This window comes from Centropristis striata, chromosome 11 (assembly GCF_030273125.1).
Source record: "Centropristis striata isolate RG_2023a ecotype Rhode Island chromosome 11, C.striata_1.0, whole genome shotgun sequence".
Classification (NCBI taxonomy): Eukaryota; Metazoa; Chordata; class Actinopteri; order Perciformes; family Serranidae; genus Centropristis; species Centropristis striata.
The window spans coordinates 15,394,496-15,408,064 of record NC_081527.1 but is presented as its reverse complement, the minus strand read 5'-3'; the positions used below and the strand labels follow the sequence as shown (position 1 = coordinate 15,408,064).

Below are 13,569 nucleotides of genomic sequence, written 5' to 3'. Positions count from 1 at the left end.
CATATACACGTTGTGCAAGTGAATACATTCTGCACTTGGGATTGTACATGTTGCAGTGTATTTCAAGCTATTGATTGTGTGATGAAATCAAAGCTTAGTGCTGAACCTTTAATGTATGCAGGAAGGAATCTGTTACTGACCAAAACAAACCTCACATGCAAAAGCAATCAGACAGAACAGGAGTGTTTAACATCCTGTATGATGCTTCTGTCTGTGCTGCTTTTGCATTTCATTTCAGATAACAGCAGCTATAAGACCACAGAGAGATGAGTGATTCTTCTCACCCCTCCTCTCCTCTATTCTCCCTCCATCCAACCCTATGGGACCTGAGAGTGCGTCAGAGGCATAATGCTCCCTTCATTAGCCCACTGATTCTGACTCAGACACACACACACACACACACACACACAGTGTGTCTCCACCACAAAGACAATAACAACAGCAGCAGCAAGAAGCCAGAAACTGTGAAGGACATCCTCCATATTGTACGAATGTGGTTTGTGTGTAACTGTGACTGTTTTCTCTTTACTCTCTGACACTTAATTCCAACTTTTTCTGTCTCCTACTCTCTCTCTCCCTTGTCGAGCCCTCGCTCGCTCCCTCTTCCTGTCTTCTTATGACTCAGAAGTGCGCAAAAAAACTTTTATCTGCTTTATGCGCACTCTCCAGTGTGAGCCAATAAGCCATACTGGAGTTTACCCAAGGATGAGCGGAGCTGAACTGGAGCTGCCTCATAACTCTGGAGAGGTGGGTGGTAGCTGAAGAGAACTGGGAATAATTACATCTGAGGCGGAGAGATAGTGGTACAGCGAGGACTAGGACTGAGATGTGACACTAGACTGAAATTATATGTAAGACACCCTATGGTACAGTAGGCTTGATTAGAAATATGAAATGTGGGTGAGCTGCCTTCTATCTTTTTCCGCTGCCCTTTCTTTAAAAACAAAAAAAAGCCACTTTATCTGTGAAGTAGCTCCCTAAAATGTCATGTATTTTTTGCATTTACCAATTAAAACTCTATTATTGCTCATATTGTGCAATAGAGCTCTGTTTAAACACATGGAACCTCAGTTTAAATTGAAATCCACATTCAAAAGCATCCAAAGGTGGCAAATATGTTGTGTTGAAATACACAACATTAAAGGTAAAACATGTGACTTTTTCTTTTGATGTACTGTACAAATTCCAGTATTTCACATTTTAATGTGATATAGCAGAACTGATCAAGCAAAAAGGTTCAATCTGAAGCTATTTAGGGGGCATTTAAGGAGAGACACATCACTTAATTGGAAAGTTAGTAACTGAGACGCTCTACTTTTTGGTTGACTGTGTTCCCCATATTGTGCACGCTCCTGCTGATTTTGTTTTTGGTCCTGAAGTGTCAAGCTGACCTTTGGCTGCGCCCTGTAGCATCGTGCCAGGCACAGCCCCAGCTTAGCTCAGCTGGGTCATCGTGAGGGCCAAAGTGGAGGTGGGGAAACGTGTGAGGTCTGGCAATGAGCTTGAGCAGAGAGAGAGGGGGGGGTTAGGATGGAGAGGCAGAGGGAGAGGCAACCGATATGTCTAGGCGATGACTCACCGATGCTGGGTATTTATAGCATCAGAAGGGAGGGAGGGAGCTGTGGGGGTGGAGGAGCGAGGGGGCAAGCGGTTTGGGAGGCGGCCAGGACGGCATCATCGCACCGCTGACAGGGAGTGGTGGAAGGGGGAGAGATAGAGACCGCAGAGATGAAGCACCAGAGAAGAAAAAAGGAGGGAGAGACGTATGGTGGGAGGGACAAAGCAGGAGAAGGAGGTTGGAAGACAGGCAAAGTGGAGGAGAGGTGGGGAGCAAGGGAGGGGAGGGTGGATGAATGAGATCGAACATAATGGAAAGATGAGAGGATGAACTGTGAAGACTAGAAGTGGAGACAAAAATAGAACAGCAATCGCACGAGAGAAAGCATATTTAAACAGAATCTCACATAAAAAACAATCTTGCTGGGCGTGCCACACTGCAGAGACAACTCCTTATTAATACTCAGAACGTGTGGGGACACATGACAATTGGGCATACTGGGTTTTGGATATAATAACACATATAAAGTATCTCCATCTGAGCTGTTATGTGACCAATATTCTTAGATCTTTGCAAAAACACACAATTCCTGCAGCCTCACATTCAGATAATGGTCAGATGGAGTCATGCAGAGGAGGACAGGAGAGGTGGCAGACTTTAATGAACATAAAAATCACCATGGTTTCCCCCATTGCAAGTGAGGCTGTGAAACATACAGCCAATTAGGGAGTCCAGAAAAGCAAAATCCAATCTGGAGCTTTACGACACATGAATGTGATTATAATTTGTATCATACTTGCTGCAAATATGTGCATTATCACTGGTATAGTCAGTTTCTCATTCCACTCCCTTCATTGACAAGATTCCTTCATTAAAAAGCACATCCTGCCTCTGCCTCTGATGACGTCAGCCAGTGCGTCACTCCGCATCCCCGACCACAGACACGAACACAATCTGTGCATGTGTGCTCATACACACACGGAGTGAGCACACGCATACACACACACGCACGCTGTCAGTTTGTTGAAACAGGATGATTCAGAACGCCAAGGTGAACACTTGCAGCCGTTAATATGCACAGGGTAAAAAAAGCAGGGGGTGGAGGGTAATAATAATGAGCAAAATGGAGGTTGACAGGTTAGTGGGAGGCAGAGCAGAAAAAGGAGCTGAAACTGGAGATAAGTTTAGGAAAGGCAGAATATAGTGCGACAATGTGGGGAATGTTTGGTGTGAAAGAACAAGAATTAGGTTTTGCGATGGTGGAGGCAAGTTGTGAGTGAAATAGGGACTTGAAGGTAGCGAAGTTGGAATGTAAAAAAGGAGCATGGAAAAGAGTGGAAATTTATGTGAAACTGCAAAAGATGAGGAGCTCTGGTTTCCTGTAGGCGTTGAGGGCGGGCACCTTTGCCATTTCCAAACTTTCTCTCTCCTCATTTCCTGTCATCTCCCCACAGTCTACCCTAATAATAGTACATGTCTCTTATATCTATTTATATTGAGACACATTTACAGAGTTAAAGGAATACTTCTTGCAGAAAGATTACTATGCTAAATATGAAGCTAGCTGTAGCCAGCAGCTGGTTAGCTTAGCAAGATTAGAACAGCTAGCCTGGCTCTGTCAAAAGGACTTGAAGGAAAATCACTCTGAAACTTAAGTGCAAAAACACCAATCCAATATTTTACTGTGCTTAACTTGCAGTGTTACGCAGGTTCATATTTCACACAAGTTAGCTTAAAGTTTAGTATACACACAGATTAAAATGAGCTTTTCCATGTTCATTGCTTTCTTTTTTTCAATGTAAAGATGATGGGACTTGTTTTTTCAGAACTGGATTCTGTACTGATTTGTTCATAAAACTTCTTCAAATATTCATGTGATGTGGCTTCAGCAGTATCAGTAGCTATGTGGTATGAATTGCCAGTAGCGCTAGTCATGCTGGTGTTGTGTATAAGACTTATTTCTGCGTCGATATGTTCCCTCTCTTCCTAAATCTGACCCTAACCATAGACTATAAAACATGAATGTAGTCTCCGTGACGTTACCTACAAGCAGCCATTGTGACGTTCAATGTGGTGACTCCATTCACCACCATTTTGGCAGTGCCTGACTCCTCCTTCTGCTCGATGTGGAGCTGAGGTCGTCCAAAATTAAGCCTGTTTGCTGAAACATGTGACATCTTAAATCGGCCACCCCTTAATTATGCACAACTTTACGTCTTAATATGATTTAAACTGGTGAGTTTATAAAAAAAAACATTTAACCCCTGTAAAGTTTTTGTGAATGGCAAAATTAACAATAGATGCCCAAAATGTTTTTTATGCCAGGCTGTAAGCATGTTTTTTTTCTGCTTAAAAGTTTTATTATATATATATATATATATATATATATATATATATATATATATATATATATACACACACACACACACATATATATATACAGGTTCTGTGGGGATTGACTCACTTTTGGAGCCAGCCTCAAATGGCCGTTTGAGGAACTGCAAATTTTGGTACTTTTGCAATGACTTCATGTCTCAGCCTCAGAAATGAAGACCCTAACAGAGGGGGACATTATGGGAAATAGCTAAGCTAAGCTAACCAGCTGCTGGCTCCAGCTACATATGAAATAAAGTTTAAATCTCATTTAACTTTCAGCAAGAAAGTCAATAAATGTTTGTCCCAAAAGTCAGACTTTGCCTTGAGATGAAATCAAAAGATGCCCATTAGTAAAAGATAGATGCTCAGTTGGTGAACTCCCACAGGTTTTTGCTGCATTCCTGTAACATTACGTGGACATGCCCTTTTCAAAAAGGCTAAACTTGTATAGAATCTCGGCCTTCATTCCTTTCATACTCTCCTTCAATTTTCCTCTCTCCTCCCTATGTTGCTTAAGACAGCACTTCTCTTCTTATTTCTGCTCCTCTGTCCTAATGGTTCAGACAACATCTTGCAGCCCTAATCACCCCCATCTCTGTCCCTGGCTGAAACCACCTGCCTCCTTAGGACAAGGACCATGCTTTAACCACCGTAATTGGCGCAAGGGGACAGATGAACCGGACGGGTACAACAGAGGAGATGAGTAATGAATGCAAGCCACTAAGAAAATGTCTAGTTTAAGAAAGAAAGCGGCTAATGGAGGAGAGGAGGATACCAACATGTGGGAAGGGATGATGGTGGAAGCAGATGAAAGGCTGTGAGGCGGCGTCGCCATGGAGACGTTGGTTGAAAAGAAGGTGAGCCATGACAACAGGCGTGCCGTTCTCTCCCCGCCTCATGACGGGGCGAGGGAGGGGTGTGAGGAGGTGAGGAGGAAAACAAACAAAGCAGCGGGGGAGGAACGACCACATGTGGCCTTGGAGCCTTTCTTTATCTTTCATTACGATCACCATCTTTTTTTTTTTACCACAAGTTGAAGTGACAGCATGAGGTTTAAATGTCATGCCATCAACCTGGGGTTGAAGTGTTTGCAGCTCTTTAACCTTGGTTGAATTATAGAATTTTGAGCTGATATAATAATATAAACGCAAGACACTCAGAAGATCGAAAAGACCCAAGATGCAGCTTAAAGATATGATATTCCTCTATTAGTCCCACAACAGGGAAATGTTGTATGTTACAGTGTTACAGCAGCAAAAGTGTATAGCAAAAATAGAAAGAAGCATCAATAAAACAACAATAAATATTATGAGGATGTGAGTGTTTGCAGCCAGCTGTCAGTGACCACATGCACAAGAACATATGGGCGTGTGTTTTTTTTTTTGTTTTTTTTTGCCATCGTGACGCACATAAGCCATTGTTGAGCTGATATCATTCTCTCCCCGCAGCTTTGATTGACATTTGGATAAACAGCAGCAGTGTCCCAAATGCCTGCTGTGGATTTGGAGACTGAAGGAGGAGGGAGGTACTGTAGATAGTGATCAAAGAGACAAAATTATACAAATTGTTTTTAGGGGAGAGAAAGAAAGAGAATACAATTAAACCTGATGAGTACATTTGGACCTGGATAAAAATGTTTAAGGCACTCCCTGAAACAATTCCACTCTATGTGAACTCCACTGTGTAACCAACAGAAGCAGAAAGGACAGTTCATGTCATCAGTACTTTGCCAACTAATAATGTATTTTATAGCAATAAAGCTTGTTTAGAAAGAAAGTAATTCAAACCAGAAAACAAAGCCAGTCATAGAGTGAGAGTGGCAGTAAGGACTCTTAATATAATTACTGTGATTTTCCCTCTTCCCTTCTGTAATTCCTATCAATAAATAGAGAGAACGAGAGATAGAGAGAAAAGGGACCCAGCAGTACCAATCACTTTCACTTGTTTTTTAATGTCTGAAGTCACTGTGTGGAACGATGCACACAGACAGCGCACCGCAAGCCCCGGAGAGGAATCATGGATTCAGACAGTGAATTTTCCATCACCACGAACCTGCTGGGAGTTTAAAAACCTCTGATCCATCACTCAGAATCCTCCCAGCACCCAGGGGGCTGGTATAACTTACACAACAACAGATTAAAAAATAGATAGACGGATAGAACTGATAAAGCTCAGATTGCACATGAAGATGGAGACATAAAATGTCTTTTAATGACATCAGTGTAATTCTATTTTATTCATCAAGATGTAAACCTTAATTGGTACAGTGAAATCTAAGGAGAGAACATAACAGGAATTTGTAGTTTTTGTGTACTCTGCTCTGTCACATGCCTTAGTGTAGACTCAGTTTAAAGGTACACTTCACCCCAAAACACATTTTTTCTTTTGCCTGTAATGCTATTTTATCATGTAATAATAATACTCTGATGTTGATTATTACTGTGTGAGTTGCCGAATGTTGGAGATACTGGCAGTAGAGATGTGTTTTCTTGAATATAATGGAACTCAGATTGAATTGTCATGAGATTTAAAAAAAACTTTAAAAACTGTTTCCCAAATTTCTGGTGCTCGATCACAAGCCGAGTTCCATCTAGGTCCATTATATTCAAGGGATGGTCGACATCTCTTCGGCTGATATCTCCAACACTCGGAAACATGAAACCAAAACAATCTAGATTCATAAATAGCAATACAATTAAGAGGAAAATTATGCATTTTTGATTTTGGGGTGAACTGTCCCTTTAGTGTCAGGTATGTCTAAATGATGCCTCATGAACCATTAGTTGTATTGGTTAACCCCACTAGATGGCGCACTAGGCTTACAGAAAAAGGCTCAAGGAATGGAATGGCAATTCAGCATGTTTTCAATGGTATCTAAAGTTCTAAAGATCAGCTCTATCTGCATTAGGAAATCAGTATTAATATGTATAAATATATATCACAGGGGTAACTTCTTCTGCAAAATGAGTACCTTGATGCAATGCTTTAAGCACATTTTGCTGATAATGTACAAGACATTTACCCACAGTGTGTTATTTTTATAATGCACTGGAGCTTTTGATTAAGTAAAGGCTCTGAATACTTCTTCCAGCACTGGATGTAGAGAGAGAGAGATACCCTTGGCTCTCATGGCCATCCAGCCACCAATACTTTCTTCCTGGCGCATAGATTAGACACTTATGCTAGAAATAGCATATCTCTTTCAGCTGCATATCTGTCTGTTTGTTTGTTGTGCTGTGTAGTCACTTACCCACACGCATCCCAGCCACCATATGACAAGTTATTTTTAGCAGTGGAAAAAAGCAGCAACATTTGAGCATTTCTGACTGAGACACATAATATGTGTCCATGTTTTACTTGAGTGAGCTCTTGGGCAGTACCCAGAGATTAAAGGGCTCTTGAGGTGAATAAATATTACCTTAATTCTTCCAATAAGTATGACATTTTCATCAGTCAGAGGCCTCCTGGTCATAAAATGACCTGAACAATTAAATTCATCTTCAAATAGCTCCTGTTCGCTTGTCCATTCCGACTTCAATTGATAGCAGACAATGAACATATTCTATTATCCATCTTTTAATGGGCATGCAGGAGAATGTAACCTTTAAATGATTGATGCTACAGTGTGCTGGCTGGCTGTCGTGACCTCTGAAGTTGATGCCGTCCCTGAGGGTGGAGGCTGTTTCTGAATGGAGAGATGTGATGTCAGAGGAGTGATGCTGTGGGATTATACAACACATCTTATAAACAACACCACGCCTCTCCTTCTCTCGCTCTCTATCAGTCTCTTGATCTGTGATTCAGTTTACTTTCCCTTTCCCTCCCTCCCTTTTCTACACACACACACACACACACACACACACACACACACACACACACACACACACACACACACACACACACACACACACACACACACACACACACACACACACACACACACACACACACACACACACACACACACACACACACACACACACACACACACACACAAAGATGAACTAAGCCAGCACACAGCAGCAGCCAGGCAGATGGATGTGTCTTTTAACGTCAGGAGGCTCTCTGCAGCTCTTCAGCCCTGGAGAGCAGACAACTCATGGCACATTCAACTCAAAAGCACCTCCAACGTCGGCGTCTCTATTAGATGACACAGCATGCGCTCTGCACCGAGGTTGAAGTGAAAAGATCAAGTGGACATTTTTTTACCCCCTTTTACTAGTTTAATGGATTAGAACATGAAACAAATAAAGAACCAATGGATGCAATTAGATGTGCTATGGGGGTGGGCAGCACGGGGCAGTCAGAGGGCTGAAATGGAAGAGCACTTATGTGTATGGGGTGTCACAGGGCATTGAGCTCAATAGTTAGAATCACTTTAGAGGGTACAAAGGAGATTTGAGATGTTGCTGAAGCATAAAATCATCATAATGTATTTGACTGGCCATTTGGTTGGTTTGAAGGGAGAAACCAACAGAGACTTAAACATTAAAAGCATGAAACAAGAGTATGGGAATGAGAATGTGTTAACACTTTATGGTAAAGGAATATGAATTATCATGAATTCATGTAAAAAGTCATCTATGTAGTACTTCATGAACTGTCAAGAATGTGCAGTAACTAATGGTTCTCATGCATGAGTTAATGTAAGACTGTTAATTACTGTTAATTATACTGTGTTAATACACATAAGAGCTGACTAAATTTCAGGGGTCAAAAAGATGATTAGTTTGTAAGCAACAAGTGGTAATGCAACACCATTAATCATATGCTGTTTATCAGTGCTGCAGATGGATTCTACTTTATTAAAAACATGATGAAGTCATGCTTAATCGTTTGCCTGGAGTTAAAGAGAACACATGCTGCACTGCTGATCTGTTTTTTGTGGTAACTTTAACTACAGATTATGAAGAAGACATGAACATCATTAATAACTCAGAAATCCTGATGATTTAATTACCGTAATTGTTGCATTAATTACCATATTGTTTTTGCATTAACTCTTGTGACCCCATTCATTCTTGTACATTTTTGATAGTTCCTGAAGCATTACATTATTTGTAATTTTTCATGCATTAAGTTATGCAGAAATGTATGATAATTCATATTCCATTACCATGAAGTAATCATTAAATTAAATGTAAATATTAGCCTTAGAGCATTAATGACTTGGCTCCCGCTAAGCATACTATACTAAGCTGTAGGCTAGTTAGCATAAAGCTTTATTCTTACTGAAATAAGTCAAAGATTTTAAGGCGATTGGGCATTTTTGTTTTGCGTGCCCATTGAGAAATTCAAGAAATGAAAATAAAAACATGTCTTAATGTGACTGACTTGGTGCTTTTGATCTCACAATAAACTATTTTACCAACCCATCCATGACCTTTTATCTGCAGGTGTTGTGCTGTGGCCCCTTTATCTTGTCGACCTGCGGAATGCCGGAGCTTTGGCCCCCAGTCGACAGGAGGGTGTTTATCACTGTCTCTGTCAGAGGAGAGAGAGAGAGAGAGAGAGAGAGAGAGAGAGAGAGAGAGAGAGAGAGAGAGAGAGAGAGAGAGAGAGAGAACTGCGACAGCAACTCCGCGGTGGTTTTAGCCTGTGAGTCATCGCTAGAGGGTTTAACTCTTCATGTGCCATCAGTGATGATAAAACTGCATGTTGTTTTACACCAAAAATAACCAAAAGTGCATTTTTCTGTGTCAATATGAAAGATAACTTCTGGAATATGTGGTATATTTCGAAGATTGCACAGTCTCGTAAAATTGGTGCCTAAAAATTATATTTGCATGAATTGGAAATGATTACTTGCATATTGCTCTTCTCTAAATTAATTCAACAACAGTTTACATGAATGAGAATGCACATAAACACACCCCTCTTTGTGAGAGAGCTGCCCTGCACAAAATAGATCTTAAAGATCTTTCCAGTCAACTGCCAGCACAGAGAACTATTTTTAATGCAGCGAGCTTTTTAGTATGCCATATCATAAACCTGAATCATTTATATGGATTTTTTAGGACCGGCTATTGCGTGTGTTATGTGATGACGCGGTAGTCAGGTGTTGCCTCATATAACGAGGGGAGCTGTCCAAGTGCTGAAAACAGAAGAGAACAGCTCCGCTCCTGAGGAGATGCCATACACCTTCACTGCTGTCTGAGCTTTATTGCCAAAGGTAAGACACATATATTTTTAAATGTTTTTATACATTTTTTAATAGCTAAAGTGAATATCTAATTGTCTTAGATTGGAAGAAAATTGTTGTTTTTCGCAGTCGTTTCTCGCAGATCTCGACACTTTCTGTCAGAATGGGTTATCAATGTGATAAAAACGCGCGTCCTCAACCATCGATTATTTCAATGTGATGTTGATGTGGTAAAATAACGATGAAGGGAATGTTTTTAATGTGCTGTTTGTGCTGTTATGGGGGAATCGGATGTTGAGGTTGCCCGTAACAACGCGGGGAATGAGTCATCCAGTGATCTCCTCACGCACAGCATCGTATCTTTCAATTTGCGGAGCGTAGCTCCCTGATAGGCATAAATCCCGGATAAAAACACACTGCACGTTTATGCGCGAGTAGGCCTAATTTAATGTAAATAATAATAATAATATAGGCCTATATATTAGTAGAAATCCTCTTAAATTTGGCATATTTTGTTTATTCCTTTACTGATATTATTTTCTCTTCATTTGCAGGTAATAAACTGCCTATAATGCTGCATTTCCACCACAAGTTGCCCGCGGGGGAAGCCGTGGTCCTGCTCGCCGTCCTCCTCCATGGATGCGCCGTGCAGGCTGCGTCTCTCCCCCGCCACTACAGGCTCCGGGGCGGGGAGAGTGAGGGACAGCCGGCTGCCTACCCGCCCAGCTCCGACATGATCAAAGCCCTGGAGTACATAGAGAACCTGAAGCAGAGGAACGGGGGCCGGCCTGAACCCGTGGATTACGACGAGGTGGAAAAGTTCAGGGTCCTGCTCCAGCTCGCCTCGCAGCAGGACGAGAATCCCGGGGACCGCCAGCCGGCTCCCAGCATGCAGAGGCAGGACATTACCGCTGAGCAGCTGATGAAAGCCCTGCTCAAGTCTCTGCAGGATCGGGCCGGAAAAGAAGCGAAGATGAGCCCCGTCTCTGCGCCCCGGAACGACCGCCGCACGCACAGGCACCGCACCAAAGAGACTGAAGCGCCCGAAAGCCCACCGGCAGACTACGGCAACTTCCCCAGACCCCACAAAAAATACCCGCTGATGTTTGAGGACGAGGAGAACACTGACGCGTCCAAGCGGGCCACGGAGGACCTGGATGAGCAGTACACACCCCAGAGCCTCGCCAATTTACGCTCCATCTTTGAAGAGCTTGGGAGGATGCCCACACTCGGTGGCCAGAAGAGAGACGTGTTCGGGGATGACGATGATGAGGAAGAGGACGGGTTCAGCCTGAGGAGCCAGGCCTATGAGGATGTGGCCGGAGGAGAGGAATGGGTCCCCGTGGAGGAGAGGGAGGAGACGGAGGAGATGGTCAACGGGAGCCACGAAGAAATGGACAGGGCGCTCGGTGAGCAGGAGGAAGCAGAGAGGGAGGAGATGCAACGCCGGGCGAACCAAGAGGAGGGTGACGACGACACCAAGCTGGTAGACTACTACCTGTTGAAGGTCCTGGAGATGACCGATCAGACGCAGAAGAGGGACAAGACCGGAGAGCAGAGAAAGAGACTGATCCGCCCCTCCATCTTGGATCCTCGGACAGTGAAGGAGTTGCTGCAGCTGTCCCTGAAGCTCCACGTCCCCCCGCAGGACCTTATCGATATGCTGCTCACAGAGGAGCTCAGGAAGCTGCACCGCGACCCCCAAGGCTCAGCTCGCTACACCACCGGCCAGGCTCCTAAGATCAGGTACTACAGCCGCAGACTCCCTCTGAAGAGCAAGCCCGTCCCTGATGACATGGACAGCGAGGACGTTTTGGACATCATCGGCGTGGAGACGATCAGTAACGAGTATCCTGTGTTGCAGAGGCCCATGAAGACGTCTCCCTCCTCGGACAGAATCCCAGTGGCGTCCAATCCTGTTGTCAATTCAGGTCCAGTTAAAATCCCTCCTCCATCCGGGCGCAGAGAGAACCTCTTCTTATCCGAGCTCAACAAGATGCCCCTGAAACGCCAGTCTGATGTCGCTGATGATGACGATGATGGTGGCGACGTGGAAGACGAGGTGACGACCTACCTGGCGGCCAAAATCCTCACAGAGTACCCCAACACCGTCTCCAAGAGGGACACCCAGGCGCAGCTGAAGGGGCAGTTCCCCTACGAGCTGTACGAGCGCGTGATGAAGGACTACTTGGGGCAAGCGGACACTGAAAAAAGGCCAATGGCGAAGAGAGAAACCGAGGTGGCCACTGAGGAGAAAGTTGAGCCCACAGAGATGCAGGGGAAAGAGGAGATCACGGCCAAGACCTCGGCTCCACAGACCGTGAATGAAGAGGAGGAGCACCGTGAAAAACCAGTGGCTGGGATGTAGCCTGATGCCCTGCAAGACGCACGAAATTATGAATATAGTATTTATACTGTCTCAAAAATAAAGTTTGGTGGACGTGATCTAGTTTACAAATTTCTATCATATGACCTATAGCTGGTAATATCACCCTAACGAAAATGAACTATAGCAATCTTACAGGTCCAAAACGTTTAAAATATTCTAGTCCCTACTTGCTGCAAGAAACATTATAGAAATATTATATTGATATCATAGGAGATTAAGGGTGCAGTCTGTGCATAAAAGGAGAAAAAGTATCCTCAAAACACTTTTGATTTTAACATCAGAATAAAATCAAAGTTATTAAAGTTTTGTGATGTTGTTAAAGGTTTGTTTACATTAATGGTGTTGTAAACAGGCAGTTATTTTCAATTATAATCAACTGAGTAATGGTAAAAAACTTATTTTCATCTATGTCAAACTATACATTTGCATATGTGAATATATCTGTAAACTATAATGCTGACTGGGCCTTTAAAAACACAAGAACACAGTATACTGACAGGGGTACTATTGGAATATTATAGGGACTTTTCGTTAGGGCAGCGTGCCGGACTGAGAACGAGTGTTGTTGTGACTCGTGATATATTCAGGGTTAGTGGATTTAATGTTATTATTATGGATAATTATTTCCAAGTCTAATTATCAGACCGTCGCCTGCCTTCCAACCCTTTCATACTGCGAAGCTCTGTATTGTTGGCCTACCAGTGGTTGTGCTATGTATGCTCATTTTTAAACCATTTTGTACATGTTCAATAATGTGTGATGAATCACAGATGAATAAAGCATCAGCGGTATTATTTTTCTTCTTGCTGAGTTGTGTTGCCTTATTAAAAACACACTATACACTATACAGCAAAGGTCAGTCAAACAACTTTTAAAATCATGTTGATAATACCACATTTTACAAACACATTTTTAAAAAATTGGTAATTTCAGATACACAATTGGGGTAAGAATTATTACTCGAATCAGACTGTTTATCAAAATACACATTTTAATCATAAGCTCAGACATCATATTATAAATTGCACATAATAAAAAAAGTGACATTCACACCCACACTTGCAACAACTCCCACTAATTATCCCACACATGAAACAGACTATT

General features: G+C 42.7%; 1 protein-coding gene across 1 annotated transcript; it reads left to right on the top strand.

Annotated features, from left to right (window-relative positions):
- The first annotated feature begins 9,905 nt into the window (after positions 1–9,905).
- On the top strand, positions 9,906–13,264 carry scg2b (secretogranin II b). Its single transcript, XM_059344666.1, has 2 exons — positions 9,906–10,106; positions 10,631–13,264. Exon 2 carries the CDS (start codon positions 10,648–10,650, stop codon positions 12,442–12,444), a length of 1,797 nt encoding a protein of 598 aa, XP_059200649.1. The 5' UTR covers positions 9,906–10,106; positions 10,631–10,647; the 3' UTR covers positions 12,445–13,264.
- The last annotated feature ends 305 nt before the right edge of the window (positions 13,265–13,569 follow it).